General features: G+C 40.2%; 1 protein-coding gene across 5 annotated transcripts in view; it reads right to left on the reverse strand.

Annotated features, from left to right (window-relative positions):
• The window catches only part of LOC138738799 (integrator complex subunit 6-like), a 73,169-nt gene that overhangs the window by 29,359 nt on the left and 22,985 nt on the right, over positions 1 to 20,825 (reverse strand). For 2 of the 5 annotated variants that reach the window (XR_011341771.1, XM_069889732.1), the window contains exons 4-8: positions 20,596 to 20,685; positions 8,645 to 8,828; positions 5,843 to 5,971; positions 4,228 to 4,391; positions 3,143 to 3,295 (exon numbers count right to left, since the gene is read on the reverse strand). Coding sequence is in view for 3 of the 5 variants with exons in the window: in XM_069889732.1 (XP_069745833.1) it covers positions 3,143 to 3,295; positions 4,228 to 4,391; positions 5,843 to 5,971; positions 8,645 to 8,828; positions 20,596 to 20,685 (720 nt within the window). In the remaining 2 variants the exon portion in view is untranslated. Of the gene's footprint in view, positions 1 to 3,142; positions 3,296 to 4,227; positions 4,392 to 5,842; positions 5,972 to 8,644; positions 8,829 to 20,152; positions 20,346 to 20,595; positions 20,686 to 20,825 lie in introns of those variants that run through there. The other 3 variants (XM_069889734.1, XM_069889733.1, XR_011341772.1) reach the window with 3 other exon arrangements.

Raw genomic sequence — 20,825 nt, forward strand, 5'->3', positions numbered from 1 at the left:
TTGAGTTGTTATGGTAAAGTTGTACAAGACATAGGTGAGGCCAAATTTGGAGTATTGTGGACACCTAACTACAGGAACGATATCAGTAAAGATAAAAAGAATGCAAAGATAATTTATTAGGATGTTGCCCAGACTTCAGGAACTGAGTTACAGGGAAAGGTTAAACAGGTTAGGACTTTAATCCCTGAAATGTAGATGAATGAGGGCAGATTTGATAGAGGTACACAAAATTATGAGGGGTATAGGCAGAGAAATGCAGGTAGGGTTTTTCCACTGAGGATAGGTGAAATATATACCAGAGGACATGGGTTAAAAGTGAAAGAGGAAAAGTTTAGGGGGAATATGAGGGAGAACTTCTTCACTCAGAGTGGTGGGACTGTGGAATGAACTGCCAGTTAAAGTGGTGAATGTGGGCTCAATTTTAACATTTAAAAAGAATTTGGACAGGTATGTGGAAGAGGTATTGAGAGCTATGGACTGGGTGCAGGTCAGTAAGACTAGGCAAAAAAAAGTTTGCCACAGACTAGAAGGGCCAAAGAGGTCTGTTTCTTTGCCGTAATGTTCTATGGTAATGGAGTTAAGGTTAAAAAAAAATCAGCTATGATCGAATGGTGCTGCAGATTCTGAACCGATAACCTAATTCTGCTCCTGTATTTTATGGTCTTACAGAACCATTAATAAACTGATATTGTTCTGCATTATTCTCAATGCATACAGAAGGTAGTTACCTGGGATACCAACTTCTAAATTTTCTGCAACATGCAAATTAAGATATAACGTTGGATACTTTCAGCCCTGGCAGCATTTATAGCTTTCCCCTTGACCTCTGTGGCTTCTTTGCAGAGATTTAAAAAAAACTGAAATTATGCCATTAACAAATTTTGTTTATGAAAGATATCAAAAAGGAAGCCAATTTAAATTGAAACTGGATGGAATTAAATATTTAGGAATAATTAGATAATAATCTACAAAATTTATATAAACTTAACTAACTCCCCTTGCTTGGAAAGATGGAGGAGGATTTACAAAGATGGAAAGACCTACCTATTACCTTAATTAGGATGGTTAATTGTGTGAAAATGAAAGTGATGCCGAGACTGCAATACTTCTTTCAATCATTGCCAATTTCTTTGCATAAGAACTTTTTAAAAGATACTTAATGATCATAAGACAATTTATTTGGAATAATAAAATGCCTAGGATTGCGATGAAAATTGACATGGGAATATAGGTTGGGAGGATTGAGATTACCAGATTTAAAAAAATATTATTTAGCAGCCCAGGTGAGGTTCCTCTCAACCTTTTTCAAAAAAGAGAACTCTCCCTCATGGATCCAAATGGGACTACATACAATGAGAGAGAGTGCAGCAAAGGTTTTCATTTATAAATGGAATGTCAGTAACAAAAAAAAAACAGATAATCCCATTCTAATACACAATTAAAATTTGGAATGAGATTAATGAGTATTGGGAAAAAAGTGGGGATATCACCAAAAGCACCATTGTGCCAGGACAAACTATTGCCCATGAATTTGGGCAATAGAATTTTAAATATTTGGTATGAGAAAGGAATTAAACATATTGAAGATTTCAATGAATAAGGGCTACACATGTCCTTTGAACAACTATAACAGAAATATAATCTGTTGAATGGAACCTTCTACTCCTTTCTTCAGTTGAGGTCCTTCTTGCGAGAGAGATGCGATCCCACAATGGCCCCGCCCTCAAATAATGAAGTGGAGGGAGGCTTCAATTGGGAAATACACCCAAATTCCTAACTAGGATGCATTCTGCTCTCCAAAGCAAAAGTGTTAAGCAAGGCCTACAAAGGTTGAGGGAGAGTTGGGAGACAGTTCTAGATGTTACAATACCAGAGGAATGCTGGTTTGACTGGTGTTTGGACAGTATGACATTAACAATTAATGCGAGATATGGATTGGTTCAATATAATTTTCTACATCAATTATATCTTGAGCCACAAAAACTACATAAATCAAAATCTGAAAATGAGCTTCAGATGTGGCATAGAAATTGGAACTTTCCTACATTCTACATGGTCTTGTGTAATGATAAGATCATTCTGGCATGATATTGCTGAAACATCAACAAGAATAACTGGAGTGATCTTCACATGCAACCCAGAGCAATACCTCTGGGCAACCTTACGGATGCAAGCACCACATTGACTAAATTTCAAATCAGTTTTGTTAAGGTAGTCCTGGCTGTGGCCAAGAAATATACAGCAATCACTTGTTAGTCTGAATCTCCCTTACTTATTGCTCGATGAACCAGGGAGATGCGTAGTTGTATACCCATGGAGAAAATCACAAAATAAATGACACCTTCATTAAGATATGGCAACCATACGTAGATTATGTAGGGGTCCAATTGTAAACCTCACCCTTCAAAGTATGTGAAGATGTGATATCCCAGAAAAAAAGAATAATGACAGTATGCAAAATTATATTCTTGTATTGGTGGGGATGTGAGGGTGGGAAGGAAAAAAGGGGGTGAAATCTTTCTTTTTCTTTTGTTTGTAAATATTTAATACATATTTGAAATGTATAAAAAATTAAAGATTGCATGAAAAAATTAAGTTCCAATTAACTGAAAAATCAATTTTAAGTGCAGTTGCTGAACATCTGGAAATAAAACTTGCAAGAGACACTCAGTAGGTCAGACTGAATTTGTGCAAAAAGAAAGTTATTTCAGGTCAAAGACCCTAAATTATATTAGAGGTGTTAAGGTATTCTTGTATTTTCTGTATTTTCAGAGACCATTTTGAAATTGGAAATTAAACAATCACTCTCAACGAGAATCCAAACAGAGGCATTTTAAGCAGTGGGATATTGATGTTGTGATGGATAGGAAAGAAAAATTCTGTGAGAAGCAATGGAACATAGTTCTACATTCAGCCACAATAAATTGTGTTAGTACAATAATTGGTTAATTGGTAACATAAACCAAAATTATAACACGATTATTTTTCATAATTGCATCATTCAGTTTGAAAAGCATATATAAAACATTAAATAATTGTTAACATTAACCAGGAAAATCTTAGAGTGAGATATTGATCAATGACTCTGAAGATCAATTTTAAGGTAGATATGTTAAAAGAAAAAACATACCAGATACCTTACCTGCCAGCAGGTATGTGGAGATTTGCGTTCCAGAATATACTGAGTTAAAGGTGAAGGCTCCAGCTCGTATTTATCAAAAGGCAGTTTATCAATAACCATTGGGTCACAATCAACACAAGAAAATTTTACTACTGGATGGGCACTACGAGGTGGCTAAATAAAAAAAATAAAACATTTAAAATTTATTTGTAATGAAAATTTTACATATATATCCAAAATCATCTCAAGTTGCAATCATCAGCTAAGTTATTCCAGTATCTGGGTGCACATATTATGCATTTTGAATATTTACTGGCAGAATGAACACATCAACTCAACTTTATATTATAATACATATTTTGGGAAATTCTTTGCTTGAAGAATCCAACCAAACAAAATAATCGAACAATTAAGACAATGTTGTCTTCAACTACTGGCAAAGTTTAAATAACTATCTTTTATGCATTTCTGCAAACAATTAAGCCATGCGTTCCAAAAACAGAATGGCTTATCATAGCCAAGTATGACAGTATTCTTCTGTAACAAACAATTCTGAAAAATTGCCAAAGATGACATCTTTCCTTCAATTTAATTCAGGAGCTCAGCAGATGAGGGACCCACATAGGCTGTGGGTGACCTGAGGTCAGAGGACCGATACAGTCTGTGGACTGCTGGACACTTACTAATGGGAACCAGGTATTAGAGTAGGATTCAGGGGAGTGCTGAGGGCAAGAAGGGCTCCCAAAGGGCCTCAGGTGCTGAAGGCTTCCTGATTACATCAGAAATTTGGATCTAGAACTTGAATTGAACAGGAGTCTCTGAAGCTGCAGAAGCACTGGAAGCGAATCCACGAAACTCAGATGATTCTGAAGGGACTCTCTTTTGCTTCTCTTTCTCTAACTGTAAGGGGCACCGGCAACACTAATGGCAACTCTTTGTCTGCCTTATAGCAGGCAGAAGGCAATTTTGTATATTATTACATATTTTATTACATGACAATAAAGGAATCATGTCTCTTGAATTTTAAAAGAAATATCTGAATACTTGCAAATACTAAATATGAAATTATTTTCAGGTTCAAAAACAGTAGACCAACAAAAACTTACTAGGGTTGGGGAGTTTTGATCTGGCCAGAAGGATTCAGGGATTGGCCAATGTCCAACTGGAACACCAGTTTTGTGGTTGGGTCGTACGTAGATGAGTTTGTGACAACTGTGCCAGAGTTGTGATCCAAACTGAGGGGCAGATTTAAGGCCATCAAGAACCCCATCTAGAGAAGATAACAAACATTTATTATTCTTTGCTTCAATATACAACATCTTGTCACAAAGAAATTCCCATCTTCTATCCAAAATACATACAAAGTAAGTCAAGTAATTAAGAGGCTCAAAATCAATAGCATCCTTTCATTTGTTGAGTCTTGGTTTCAAATCCAACCCAGATTACTGGAACAAAGCCTGTTTACCAATTTGAACAATTTGTGGGCACAGTTTGATAGTGCAAAAGCTATTCCGGTTAGACCTCCAGTTGGCCATACTTCTGACATGACATTGTGAGAAATAGCTCAGTGCTCCACATAACCTGCTTCATTAATGTTTGACAAGGACAAAGTGTGACTCACAACAAAAGGGGGCAAAGTGAACAGCACAGAGACCATCTTTGATGACAAAAAAGTTCACCCAGCACTATTTACCTATCCACACCTTTTTCTCCTTTTGTCTCACTACAAAAATGCATAGATGTTCAATCCAGAAGCCAACAATAACTGCTTCTTCCGAGGATAGTGAATCTGTGGAATTCTCTACTCAATGAAGCAGCAGAGCAGCCTCATTAAATGTATTTAAGATACAAATAAGTATATATTTAAACAACAGAAGAATTAAGGGTTGCGGAGAATGGGCAGCTAAGTAGAGTTGAGACCACAACCAGATCAGCCATGATCTTATTGAAGAGTGGAGCAGGATCAATCAACAGCCCAGAAAACCTATTCTTGCCCCTATTTCTTAAATACTTGTGCATCATTTTTCCATCAATTTAGTTCTACCACAAGGTTAACAAAATTTAGTTGAAAAATAATCTTGACTAAAGACATTTTTGTGAATGAAAACTCAAGTAACAGATATTATAGTTGGGAGTAGACAGTTGTGCCATTAATAGCTTTTATATACCTTTATTATATGTAGCTGACATTATAATCAGAAGACCAATATAGTTATACAAAATCAATGAAATCAATGAAAAAAAATTGTTAGAACCTACAAAAATGTTGAAGCTTGATGTACACCACCACAGCTCATGATTGTTATTCTAATTGGATAAAAGATCATTTATCCCACAAGTAACAAAATTAGATGGGGATATCAGCAACCTCCTTATATCTAGGATCATTTAATTCTGGAGCCAAGTCACCCACCAAACAGACTGCCACTTGGGCATTTTTACTTCAGAACAAGAAGGAAGATTTTGTTCGTCAAGCATTTCAAGGTCTATAGTAATTAAGCAAGTAAATTAGAGTCAAGTTACTAATCAAAACGAAAGACATAACGTACATAACCTGAATGGCCGATTCAAATTCCTGTGTTTCATTATAACCACCCATTCCTCTTGAAAGCCAAGCCACCCAAATGAAATTTTAAAGGCAGGTCCCAAACATCACTTATCATATCTTTCATCAACTTGTATCAATAAGCCACAGGAATTAGCTGAGGGAACACAACTTACCTTCGCCAACAGGTGCCGGATCTGGACCAGTTTTCTCAAAGTTCAGCACCACTCCACTTTGCACTTTCTGCACAAGTGACTCCAGACACTGAAGCAACATCCGCTGTGTACACACACAGTATGAACGACCTACATCATTCACAATAAGAATCAAAATGAACTATAGTTTGGGAAATTTCAGACACAATCAAAGGAATTGTAATAAATACTTCGTTTCAAATCTTGTGCATTTTTAAAAAAAAATTAACCAACTCAATAACTATCCCTTGAAATAGTTTGGCTTAAAAACAATCATAAAAATATGCCAAGAAAACTGGCCATGTTAAATTTGGTCCGGATAAATGTTATTATACCTGATGTAACAAAACCGCAAAGAAATTGTCAAAAATACTAAAGTTTATTTTCTCACTTGACTGGGGTGGAATAAAGAATCAAACCTCGACCAAATCACTGCAAGGGATAACAGATCATGTAACTGGGAGAAACAGTGAAAACAATCTCTGAAAAAAAACTGATGGAACAGCAGGATCCCACTTTCTCACTAACTTGGCCGCCAATGGATTATCACCCACATTTCATTGCAAAACACCATCCAACTTAATTAAAATTACTGACTAGCCCTTGTGTTATAAACACTCAAAACTGTTCATTGGTTTCATGTTATCTCCATGCAAAAATCATCAACCTGAAATGTTAACTGTAGCACCACTGGTGCTACCTGACCTGCAAATTTCCAATGTGTTTGTAATACAGCCAATCTTCAAATCATCCAAAAAAGTCCTTTATTATGGACCTACATTTGTCTAAAAACCAGTGGTTTTCAAACTTTTTCTTTCCACTCACATACCACCTTAAGTAATCCATTGAAAACCACTGGTCTAAACCAATAACATGCATTGCATAAACATGGGACCAGGAAGGAAACTTTCCAGTAGTAAAATAGTAATAAACTTTCAGTTAGAAAAATATCCAAACATTATACTTTGATCTCTGAAGATGAGTCAATTTTGGATTCAATTTCCACTCTCCCATGCAGGACTTTGCCAAAATTCAAATGGACAACAGTTATCTACTCAGAAAAAACATAAATCAGATTTGTCAGACATGACCAACACTAACAAACCATGCTGACTTCCTTCAATTAATCTGTACCTTTCTAGCCAAAGATTTCAGAATAATTTTCCACAGATAAATTAATCAATCTGTAATTATTCTTTTCCTTCTGGCATCAGGGAGAAATATTGTCACACTCTGCAATTTCCTTCCTTGTTGCTTTTATTTGCCTATAATGCATTTCATCTGGGCCTACTAATTTATCAACTTCCGAAAATGTAAAATCTTAAAATATTTCCTCTTACTTGGCTTATCCCATCTAAGAGATCAGGGTGGCTAAACTTACTTAATGCAAGAACCAAATACAATAAATTTCAAATGCTTGAGAGCCGCAAGACAGGAAAAAATATTGACACATTTTTACTCTTACATGCATATTTTATTTCAAAAATTTTATAAATACAGGTATTAATAAATACGTACATAATATTTATTCACATGTCATTTTTTAACTAATCTGTATTAGTGTCAATAATAAAGTACACATACCAAATATTATTCGAAATTCTGACTATTTTCTATGCAAATTTCTGTCCAAGGAAGTAGTAGAGGCTGCCTCATTAAATATATTTAAGATACAGCAAGATTAATTTTTGCATTGGAGAAGAATTAAGGGTTATGGGGGGGGGGCAAGGCTGAGCTGGGTCCACAGCCAGACCAGCTGTGATCTCATTGAATGTCAGAGCAGGCTTGACGGGCCAGATGGACTACACCTCCTTCTGTTTCTGAAGTGTTCTATTCGGGAACGCTGTCACTGGCAAGGGGAACCGGACTCAGCATATGCTGCTCACTCCACTCCTTTGCAGGGCCATTAATCCCTCTTCCTTCACCTTGTCATGCAGAATAGGCTGTGACTATCCCGGGACCCTCTAGTCTGGTTACATGGATTTGGAGTGTACCAGGGCTTGGGGGTGGGGGGGGGGGGGGGGAAAAGAAGAGCTTCAGGAGCGCTGGCATCTCCTCCAGCTGCCATATTTCCACATGCCATATATTACATGTAAAACAGCCGCATGTGGTTTCACCACTCCTTTAATAAATCACCTTCCTCAACTCTAACTTAAACTGCATTCATTCCCCTCTTCAAAAGAGGTTTTTATTCCAAATCAGACCCATTTCCTCCATCTCCATGTACAAGTTAATATCTTTGTATTTAAAAAGCACTATCCTCCATCTCCATGTACAAGTTAATATCTTTGTATTTAAAAAGCACTATCCTCCATCTCCATGTACAAGTTAATATCTTTGTATTTAAAAAGCACTACTCTTTCTTTATACACTTGCTCTTTATGCAGTTTTAAACTAACTCATCTTTCTTGCAATCTTGTAGACAAATTTATGGCCATCTACATGTCTCACTGTAATTAGCTATAATTTATAAAATTTTTGTGGATTGATTTCAAGAGTGAACTTGCATACTGCACAAGATTTTAAAAATGATTTTTTGTTTTGCAGTTCGTAAACAAGCCTCCCCTTTGAGATCTGCCCTGCACCCAATTCATGAGCCAAAAGCATGCTTTCATTGACCAACATAACTTCAATTTGTACAAAGTGACAGCGAGACAAAGTACACAATTAATTGAATTTTTAAAAATTTCCACAAATCTGTCACAATTTTTAGGAAAGTGAAATTATTTTAAGTGTTATTTAACACAATTGTTCAATTTATGTTTGAATGTAGGATGATCTCACCTCCTGTGACCTCACACATGGGTGTAATGGCAGATTCATCAGATGGCACACTACCCAATTGCTCTGCTTCAAGGGGCATCAATCCAGGAAGACGCAAGACTAAGGCAAACAATCGCTGATCCCAGCGAAATGGCTCCTTGGTTAATTCACTCCCAGGCAAGGGAGAATTGAGTGGTAGGTGGAGCTAGAATTGTGAAGAAAGAGCTCAATAAATATGTTATTCATATGTAACAATAAACAATTGGATTATCCTTGTGTATTCAAATTATTGAATACACAAGGAAAAAAGAACAAGCAAATTTGTTATCCAAGTCAAAAGATTTAGATTTCAAGCTCCAGTTTGAAACAAAAGAAATGTGTTCTCCATTGTGAGTGCTGAACTGTAAAAGTCAGACAATGAAAACCCAAGTGACAGATTAAATAATTTCAGCATCCAAACTTTAAGGGTGGTAGAGATAAAATAAGTCAATTTCCATCAACGGTTTACATTTGTTATTATCAATTTTTATGCAGCGTTCTTTGGCATAGTAGAAAAAAATGTACTCCGACATGCATGAAAACACATTTTCACAATCCCATTATGGGGTTCTTTGCTTCTCCTCCTTTTCATTCAAGGTGCATTTAGTCATCCACATTTCTAATTGGTGTGATGCTCTCTCATCTATTTTTGAAAAATTCCAGAATTATTAACACTGAGTTAGACATATCCTTCAACAGTCCCTGAAGTTAATCCAACATCATCTCGAGTGGGACTTCTTGTTTAAAATGTTGGAAAAATTCAGGTTGGGACAATCATTCATAAAGTGTTTATACCATAAACCCAAGGCCAAGGTTGTTGCCAATGGGCAAATATCCTTAGCTTTCCCACTGACAAGGTCCAGAAGGTAGGGTTGTCCACTGTCCTTGGCTCTATTCATACAAGTCATTGAACCATAAGCAGAAGCCATTTGTCGGGATCCAGGAATTAAAGGATTTAGAGTGGGCTCGGAAGAACACAAAAATCAACAATAAATTTGACAGCTGGTAGGGCCATTGGCCTGGTTACAGACCATTCTTATGGTAAAATCTCAGGATACAAAATCAATTATGATAGGAGTGCAATAATGCCACTAACAAAAGGGGATTTTGAGTAAAATCCAGTGGTCACAAAAGGAGATTAAATATCTGGGGATAAGGGTGGACAAAAATTTACAAAATTTATATAAACCGAATTATCTCCCCCTGCTTAGGAAGAACGAGGAGGACCTACACAGATGGACAAACTTGGTGGGCAGGGTCAATTGCATTGAAATGAACATGATGCCAAGAGTATAATACCTTTTTCAGTACTTGCCCATGTCATTGCCCCAGAGTTTCTTTAAGACTCTTAACAGAGGGTGGGAGTCACGTGATGGAGTAGTGGCCGGACGGTGAACTCCAGCCCTCTCCAGAAAAGTCGGGAAAAACAAGAGAAAATACAAAGGCACAGAAATACAAGTTAAACAAAAGTGAGTATAAAGGTGGAAAGAAGATGGCGACAAAAAAAGAAAAGTCGAAAGCAACGGTAAGAAGAGAGGAAGAGAAGACAAAGGAGGAAAAAGGTGAAGGCCTTACCTGTCCGAAGAGGCCCGCTGTGGAGAGAGAAACCCGCTCCCTCAGGTCGGTAAATAATGGACTACAAAAATGGCTCGCAGAGCCGAACAAAAGTGCGCAACCGCGCATGCGCGAAGTTTCGCGCATGCGCGATGCGAATGAAAAAAAACACACTGACGGGAGGGGGGACCAGCTGGGGAGTCGATCTCCACAGCCGGCAACGACAGCTGCAGAACACCTGCAGCAAGAAGAGACCACAGAAGACAATAGAAACAAGATAGAAGAGGAGGAAAGGGCAACAAAGAAACAACAGATGGCCAACCCAGAGGAAGAAGAAGAGGAAGAGTATGGTGAAATAGAAGAAGAAAAGAGAGGCAAGGTAAAGGATATACTTGCTCTTATTAGAGGATACATGGAATCATTTAGAGAATGGCAAACACAGGAATTTAAGGATTTAAGAAAAAGAATAAACAACACAGAAGAGAAAATAAATAAAATGGAGATGACCTTAACAGAAATGGGAAAGAAAATGGACAAGATGGAAGAGCGGGCAGTAGCAGCAGAAATGGAGGTAGAAGACTTAAAAAAGAAATTGGAGGAATCTAATAAAAAAACTAAAGAGACACAAGAACTACTAGCTCAAAAAATAGATACAATGGAAAACCATAACAGAAGAAATAACATAAAGATAGTGGGCCTTAAGGAAGATGAAGAAGGCAAGAATATGAGGGAGTTTATAAAAGAGTGGATCCCTAAGACCCTAGGATGTCCAGAACTACAGCATGAAATGGAAATAGAAAGGGCACATAGAGTATTGGCCTCTAAACCACAACCACAACAAAAACCAAGATCTATTGTAGTAAAATTCCTAAGATATACTACAAGAGAAAAGGTACTGGAGAAGACAATGGAAAAAGTAAGAGAGGGCAACAAACCACTGGAGTATAAAGGGCAAAAAATCTTCATTTATCCAGATATAAGTTTTGAACTCCTAAAGAAGAGAAAAGAGTTCAATACAGCAAAGGCGATTTTATGGAAGAAAGGGTATAAATTTATACTAAAGCATACAGCGGTATTGAAAATATTTATTCCAGGACAACAAAACAGACTATTCGCGGATCCAGAAGAAGCACGAAAATTTGCAGAACAATTACAAAAATAGACTGAGGGAGGAAGACGGGTAATGAGAGTTAAAACGATCACGACTGATATGTATGTGGGTAAAGACAAAAATAGACTGAGGGATGAAGACGGGTAATGAGAGTAAAAATGATCACGATTGATATGTATGCAGGTAAAGAGGTATAAGAGTGAATAGAGACAATGAGCATACATGAATGTATCTGTACTTAGAGGAAAATATGGATAGTATAGACAAGAATTAATAAGGGAAGGTAATGGAATAGAGAGAATAAGGAGGGAATTAAAAGAGGGACCTTTGTGACATATGAAAAGTGAAATCTTTTCTGGGGGAGGCGGGGTGGGGGGAAATAGCGGTCACTGCAAAATCAGTTGACGCTTGCGAGTGGATTCGCAAATCCAAATGGAGAGGGGAGATGTGGTTGTCCGACAAGGGATAAAGGACAACTCAGGAGGTGAAGGGGAGATTGGGGATAAATAAGATAGAAATAGGAGAATAAGGAAAATGTTAGATGTTGTAGGAATGTTGTCTTATAAAGAGTTGAAAATAAGAAAACAGAAATGGAAAAGGAGGAAAGGTAATGATGGAAAAACAGAAAGAGAAGATAAACAAAATATAAAAGGGCTACGCTGAACTATATGTCTTTAAATATTAATGGAATACATAACCAAATTAAAAGGAAGAAACTACCAAATTTAAATGAATAAATGTATTCCATTAGAAAAAATAACATATTGGTTAAGAAATAACATTGAAATATTCGAACAAGTATAGGAGCCTTACATTAAATACAATAGCGAAAACCTACCGGGGACAAACATTACCTAAGTTGATGGAAGGAGAAGGAAAGAAAAGAATGGACTCAGTAGAATTTCTGGTGTAATTTGGTTGAATGACAACATTGTCTGACTGGCTTAATGCAACCTAGATAGTATACCTAAAATGGATGAGAGGGGGGGGGTGGGGGGGTGGTTTGGGAGGAAAGGGGGGGGGGAGAAAAAGTCACTGTATATGTGTGAAAAGAAATAGTGTATATCATGGCTAATGTGATTTATGGTGTGAAAAATAAAAAAATTAAAAAAAAAAAAAAAAAAAAAAAAAGACTCTTAACAGATGTGTCAGACAGTTTATTTGGAGGAAATAAGGTAGCCAGAGCCTCAATGGAGAAATTGACTTGGGATTTCAGTCAGGGAGGGCCTTTAAAAAAAATATACTATTGGGCAGCCGAGTCGAGGTTTATTGCATCATTCTTTAAGGAAGACAGTATACCCTCCTGGGAACAAACCAGTCTACATATGGTAGGGGAGAAGATAGCAGGAAAAATTATATATAAATGGGATACTAAATTAATAACTCAAAAAAGCCAGCACATAATCAAAGTATGGGAAGAGATAAACTAGACTATTGAATTAAAAGTAGGACTGTCCTCCAAAATGTCCTCAACCCAGAATTAATTCCTATGTCCATGGATAATAAGATCCTGGACACTTGGTGCCAGAAAGGGATCAGGTGTATCGAGGACTGTTACGAGAAGGGACAACTCGTCATTTGAGCAATTAAAAATAAAATTGATTTATCAAATAAGATCATCTGCTATCTTCAATTAAGATTTTTTTGAGAAACAAGTTATACCCAACAATGGCCCTGCTGTTGTGTAGTGACATGGAGGATCATACATAACTTCATCTCTCTGCTACGCATCTCTTGTTTCAAAACAAGAGTCCAAAACCAGGTCTCCATAAATCGAGGCAAAAATGGAAGTCAGATTTAGGGACAATTTTTGAATGACAGCAGTTGTTAACGCCAGATATAAGCTGGTGCAATACAATATCTTGCACTAGCTATATCTTATGTGGCAAAAATTGTATAAGGTTAACCCATAAATCTCAGAAATGTGTTTTAGATGCGGCATAGAGACAGGAACTGTTATATATTCATCGTGGCTATGTGCCAAGGCAAGACCCTGCTGGGTAGAACTGGTGAAAAGTTTGGAAAAAATTACAGGGGTAGACTATCTACAGCTGTTCCTGTTGGGGGATATTATGGATGCGAGTCCAAGGTTGTCCAAACACCAAATTCAATTTGTAAAAGTTGTCCTGGCAGTGGCCAGGAGATGCATAATGGCTGCCTGAAAATCTGACTCTCACCTAAGCATAACACAATGGAACATGGAGATTCAGAGCTGTTTTTCCCTGGAGAAAATTACCTATAATTTGAGAGGGAGACATGACACATTTGTTAAGGTACGGCAGCCAAACGCGTTATATTGAGGCGTAAGTGTGATTAACCCTCCTAATGCTTCTCTCAAAAGGAAATAATGGATAATAGGTCCATACAATAGGCTCACACAAGCCCAGAAATGTCAGGAATTAGGAAATAAGTTAGAGGCCTGACCTGCACCCCTTCCCCCCCCCCACTTCTTCTTCTTTTCTAAGTGTATTTCCACTGTTATCTTGAGAAACTGATATGCCTTTCTTTGTAAATGTTGGATTGAGAAGGAGGAAAATAAAGGCTCAATATAAACTGATCTGTAAAAGCGGAGGAGTGATCCCCTATGTTGTTTATAAAGTTTGAGTCTGTAAAATTACAAAATTTTCCAAAAAAAAAGAAAGTATATTAATGAGCTCAGTAATTGCAAAGGGACTGGTATTCCAAGATCTCCACTGCTGATGACAGAAGAATTCCCATCATAGTGAAGAAAAATAGCTAAATGCTTGTCCAACAGATCAGAAACATCTTTAGGAGGCAGTGTACAATGACTACTACCCACAGAAGACCATGAACAGAAATACAGAGGTGACACTGCAAGATGCAAACCATGGCAAAGGTGGTTTGCTTAGGATCATGGGCAGTTCCTTTATGTCTCCACACTTTGCTTTTGTCATCACTCTGTTGCAGGTTAATCTTAGTCTCATCTGTCCACAAGACCTTATTCCAGAATTCTGCAGGTTCATTTAAATACTTCTGGCCAAACTAATCTGGCCATCCTTTCTGTGGATTTCAGATTTCTGTGCTTTGCACTTGCAGTGTAACCTCCATATTTTTTTGATGTTCCAAATTGTTGATTTTGTTAATCTTAAGGTTTGGGTGATGCCTCCGTGTTTTATTCTTGTTTCTCAGCCTCATAATGGCTTCTTTGATTTTCACTGGCACAAATCTGGCTTTTACATTGAAAAATGGCACCTGCAGCCTCCAAAGGAGATCAAAATCTTACAAGCAAGCCTAGCTGTCTTATACCTGCACTAATGAAGCAATTAAACATATCCGAGTACTCAATAACACCTATGAAGCCAAATGTTCCAAACATTATAGTGTCCTGAAATGAAGGAACTACGTACAAAAAGTGCTGTAATTTCTACATTGTCAAACCAAAATGTGGCAGCTCGCCCATCCAACAAGTGAACCACCTCACGGAGTCACAGGCAAGTCCACGACAGATCTGATCGTGAGAGCTCCTGGTGCATGGCAATTCCACAGCCAGGCGACTGACATCATAAAGGTCCCAGGAGTCGCAAGCATCATTAGATTCCGAGAAATTTAAGTGCACATGAGTTCTATTAAAGTCAGTTGATTCAACTCACTTCTGACTCTGTGTTTCTTTTACTCGCTGTGTGCCTAGTGTGAATGCATTGGTGACCCCGACAGTCCAAACAGCATTTGGCCCCAACGATGACCAACCCGAGCACAGAATGCAGTTTCACTGAAACTGCTGACTTTCTGGACTTCGCAGCCACAGGTCTGGTTTGAACAGGCTGAATCATCTTGGATGCCACTAAGTATTACTATGTGGTCAGTTCACTCAACCAGGAAACAACAGGCCACATCGTCGACTTCCTACAAAAGCCACTGATTGTGGACAGGTATGAAACAATCAAGGCACTGATCTGCATTTTTGGCCTTTCCCACCGAGCGCAGAGCTAGATTGCTCCACATGGATGCCTAGGCAACCGGGTACCATTGACGTTAATGAACGAGATGCTGGGACTAGGTGATGGCTATAAGCCATGTTTACTCTTCGAACAAGTCCTTCACGAGCAGTTGCCAGAAGACATCCGCCTCCTCATTGCTGACAAAATTTCAGAACCCTATGCAAAGTAGCGGCCCTCACAGATATCCTGTGGCACACCAAGCAGCATGGCAGGGCCTCCATTGATAAAGATGCTGCGTCACGCTCTAAGCCCTGGGCCTTCCACACGTCACCAATGAAGCCAGTGACACCTGCAGTTCAGACCGTTGGTGTTTTTAACCACCAAAAGAGCCCACCGTTGCCATCCATCTTTTTCTTTTCCAGGAATCACCAAAGCCAGATGTCACTAACTGCTACAGAATCTGCCCACTGTGATAGCCTCCTTTACTTATGGGACGAACACTCTGGGGGAAAGTTCCTCGTAGACACAGGGGCAGAAGTTAGCATCTTGCTCCTTCAAGCCATAACACTTGTGCCGGGAAGTCAGGGCCGGTGCTCAATGCTGCCAACAACAGCCTTATTCATGCATATGGCATGTGAATCACCCTACTACAGTTCGGTTACAGCCATTTCACCTGGTCGTTTACACTGGCAGTAGTGTGCCAGCCTTTATTGGTTGCAGATTTCCTCTGGGTGCATTGCCTCCTGGTGGACCTCAAGGGATAGCACCTTATGAATGCCAAGTCCTTCCAAACCTTCTCGCTCAGCAAAGTCAAGTTATTGGCCCCACACCCGGACTCTGTAATTTTGTCAGGCAATGAATTTGCCAGAGTACTAGCAGAGTTCCATTATTACGCATCAGTTCTCCACAGACATGGTGTACAGAACCACATTCCCACTCAAGGACTCCCACTACACATCCGGGCACACAGGCTCTCACTTGACAAACTCCACCTCGCCAAGGAGCAGTGCAGGAAAATGGAGGAGATGGGGACTGTCCAGTGCTCAGACAGCTCATGGGCCTCTTCACTATACCTGGTGCCCAAGTCGGCTGGATAATGGAGGCCAGGCGGTGACGACAGAAGCCTCAACGATGCCACCATGGCTGACCTCTACACAGTTCTCCACATTCAGGACATTATGGCCAATATGCATGAGGCACACACCTTCTCCAAGGTTAACCTAGTTGGCAGGTTCCACTAGATTCCCATTCACTCCAGCAATGTCCCCAAGATGGCCCAAAGTGCCTTTCAGACTCAAGAACGTGGCATAGACGTTCTAGTGGCTCAGACTCGGTGGGGTGTGGCTTGGATTTCATCTTCATCGATTTAGATTATATCTTGATCGCCAGCCACTCATACCGAGCAGTTGATGCACCTGCTCTAACGCTGCCACCACCTGAGTGAATACAGCCTGGCCATCAATCCCATGAAGTGTCAGTTTGAGCTATCGCCCATTGATTTCCTTGGGCACCATATCGATTGGCATGGAGTGGTTCCCTTGCCGGCGAATGTTGATGCCTTTCGCCAGTTTGCCAGGACCAGTACAGTCAAGGGCCTACAGGAGTTTATGGGCATGATCATCTTTTACCACCAATTTCTACCATCAGTGGTTTGAATCATGCACCCGCTGTTGGGCCTAATGTCGGCAAAGTCAAGGAAACCAGGGACATGGAGTCAGCAGTGGCTTTTGAGCAGGCCAAGGTCGCCCTTGCAAACACCACCCTCCAAGTACACCCGCAGGTGGCTGTGCCCACAGCCCTCACGGCTGACACTTCCTCCAACTCAGCAGTTGGCAGAGTGCTGGAACAACTAATTGAGGGCCAGTGGAAACCACTTGCTTTCTTCAGCCGGCACCTGGACCCTCAGAGCTGAAATATCACACCTTCAACAGGTAGCCCTCTACTTCGCCATCCAGCACTTATGATATTTCTCAGAGAGATGGGAGTTCACGGTCTTCATGAACATTCGCATTCGCCAAAGTCTCGGATCCATGGATGACATGGCAGCAATGCCACCTGTCATACATCTCGGAGTGTACCACCTTCGACAAACATCTCCAGAAAAAGCAACGTCATGGCCGACACTGTCTCGCACCTCCATCCATTTGGTGCATTCCCTGCCTCTAGGGTTAGGCTATGTGATGCTTGCCAAGGCACAGCAGCAAGACAAAGAAATGCTGGCCTACTGCACTGCAGTCTCAGGCCTACAACTTGAGGATATCCCCATCAGCCCAACAAACAGCAAACTCCTCTATAATGTGTCCACCGACCAACCCCAGCCCATCATTCCAGCTGCTTGGAGGCATAGAGTTTTCAACACACTACATGGTTTGGCCCACCTATCCATTCAGGCAATCATCCAACTGGTGGAGGATAGATTAGTTTGGCACAGCCTACGCAAGCAGGTTGGGCACTGGGCCAGGTCATGCATACACCGCCAGACCTCTAAAGTCCAAAGGCACGTGAAGGCCCCCCTTCAACCTTTCTCGTTGATGCACAGGAGGTTTGAACATGTCCACATGGTCATCAATCTGCTGCCAGTCTCCCGGGGTTGAAGGTGCCTGTTCACCATAGTCGACAGGCTCACTAGGTGGCCAGAAGCCATACCACTCGCTGACTTGTCCACAGAGTCCTGTGCCAGAGTCCTCATTGCAAGTTGTTGCACATTTTGGCCCACCTGCCAACATCACCTCAGACAGGGGGGGTAGGTTGCAGTTCAAGTCCAGTCTGTGGCTGGTGCTGACACAGCTACTTGGAACCCAGCAGCACCACACCACGGCCTACCATCCGCAGTCCAACGTCCTGGTAGAGCATTTCCACTGGCTCCTGAAGCCAACCCTGATGGCGCGCCTCCAAGGCACAGATTTGGTGGACAAGCTCCCATGGGTGCTTCTTGGCATCCGCATGGCTTCCAAAAAGACAATCATGTCTTCAGCAGAGCTGGTATATGGCGCCCCACTGATGGTTCCAGGCAAGTGTGTGCCAGCAGGCCATGGCACAGAGGAGATATCCTCGACAGTGCTCACAAGACTCCGAGAGAAGGTAGGAACACTAGCTCCTATCCTAACCTCTTACCACAGCCTGACACCTTCCTTTGTCTTCAAGGACCTCCGAGACTGCAACTACATCTTGGTCCACAGGGGCATGCACCGGACTCCATTTCAGCAGCTGTATGAGGGCCCATACAAGGTAGTCCGTCAGAACGGAACCACATGTGTCCTTGACGTGAGCGGCCATGAGATCTTCACCAGTGAGCCCCTCAAGCTGGCATACCTAGACCTGGAACACTCCGTGACTGTACCACCCCATGCCAACAAGGGTCAGCCACCCAAATGATCTAAAGAGGTGTTGGCCATGGACTCCACACCTCCCAACGCCAGTTCTGAGGGGGTGGGGTCATGTGGCGGCTCACCCACGCAACTGGCAAACTGGCTCAGAGTTGTGGGCAAGTCCATGGCTAATCTGACAGAGCACCGGATGCGGGGCAAGCCCACAGCCTTCCGGCTGTCATCTTAAAGGTCCCGGGAGTCACAAGCGTCATCAGGTTCCGAAGGATTTAAGCAGGTGAGAGTTCTATTAAATTCAGTTGGTTCAACTCACTTTCAACTCTGCGTGGATCTTTTGCTCGCTGCGTGCCTAGTGCGACTACAAGACAAAAAATCTTGAATAAAATTTGGAATGTGCATTTTAATTACATATGAATGGTTTTATTCCAAATTTAGAACTGTCGAGTATAGATGAAAATAAATGAAAAAAGTTGTCTTTGTCCCAAACATTATGAAGGGCACTGTGTATATTTTGTTTCCTCTTGATCTTTTGCCTTAACACCAGGAGATTCCTTTCTGACAGAATTGTAATTTGTGCTGGTCTCCTTCTGTGGCAAAACAAATTCCCCTCACATCCTTTTCCACCCACCTCATCACACAGTAGGGAAAATTCAGGAAGATCAAATTTGGTTTAAGACTGGGAAAGTTGGATGCATGAAGACACAATATGAACCCATTCCAGCATTTTGGAATCAGTCCTGTAACTCACAGGACTCTGGCTTGATCTACTGTAGAGCAGAGGAGAGACAAGAGTTTTGCAACTGCATGAAAGATTTACCGCCCTCATTTACATAACATGTATAATCTTGCAAAACAACATCTAATTTTACTTTTAAGTGCTTTACTTGCTTTATGAATCCTTGATACAAATAAACAATGGAATGAATGCATTGATTAAAACAAGGAAAATACAAATTTCTCAGAGACCAGTTACCATATAGTCGACTCCTATTTATAGCCAAAAAATCTGTTTCCCCCCCCCCCATATACCTCATGTAAAAGTTGTCTTAGTCTCTCACCTTGGTCTTAGCCACCCGCAGCACGGTACAGACAATTTTGGCCCACCACCCTGTGCCACTCAATTTACAACCAGTTAACCTACACCCCCAGAATGTTTCGAATGGTGGGAGGAAACTGGAGTCCCCAGGGGAAAACCCACACAGACACGGGGAGAACATACAAACTCCTTACGGACAGCGTGGATTTGAATCCTAGGTTCAAATCGCTGGCCCTGTAAAGGCGTTGCGTTAGCCGCTATGCCAATAGAGTTCACAGATGAAGCCTTACTAATGTACCTAATAATATACTAGGAAAGATTAAGACTTACCTAGCATGGATAAGGAGACCTTTTAAAAAAGTCACCCCAATGGCAAGCAGCATCAAACAGCTCTTCAACCTGGGCAATGCCATTTAATTCAAACAATTTTATTCAAAAAGCTGCTGCGAGCAAGGCACTCCATCCATTTTCACTACTATTTAAATTTTTATCTGCCCCAATTATTTATTGATTTATTTCCCTTTTTTTGCAAATTACAGGGGTTTGACTGGACTATGCTGATACCTTAATTGGATTTGTGAATCATTCTTTCACACCATTTCTCAAGTTTGCAAGATCTGCTCTTCATTCACACTCCTCTTCCTTTCAGCATAATGTGGTATTATTAATATGGATAAAATGTGCAGATAGTTTTTGATTATGAAACCTTTTCTTCACCATTTCAAAGTACCAGCATCCCAGTTGCCTGAAATTTGACCTTTAATAATTAGATACACAAAGTTAACATATCAAATGCATTTTTTTTTTCCTTTTGCAACATAGGTTTTTAAAAACCAGATGATGCATGTCAGACAAAATATAGAACATGGGGGGGGGAGAAAGTTAATTACTCCATTTGCTGAATTAATCTTGAATCACACTCTAAAATAACCATAGCATTCACAGGAAGAAAACTGGTGAACAAAAGCAGATACGATCTGTGAAGAAAACATCTGACCACAACATACCTCCTCCTGTATACCGCTATTGTTTGTCAATTTATTCCCATCGGTAATTGTGATAATGATTGATGGTTCCAGAAAGAAAGGATTTCTTCCCTGAAAAACAAATTCATTTTAAAAAAATCTTGGACTTGTTGTTAAGCTTCTCTCTCCAGCAAAATAGCTGCTACCAAGTGCCACATGCAAGCCGCTGAAGTGGAAGAAACAGAAAAGGAAAATTTTTACATTTCACTAGC

The sequence above is a fragment of the Narcine bancroftii genome, chromosome 7 (genome assembly GCF_036971445.1).
Source record: "Narcine bancroftii isolate sNarBan1 chromosome 7, sNarBan1.hap1, whole genome shotgun sequence".
Taxonomy (NCBI): Eukaryota; Metazoa; Chordata; class Chondrichthyes; order Torpediniformes; family Narcinidae; genus Narcine; species Narcine bancroftii.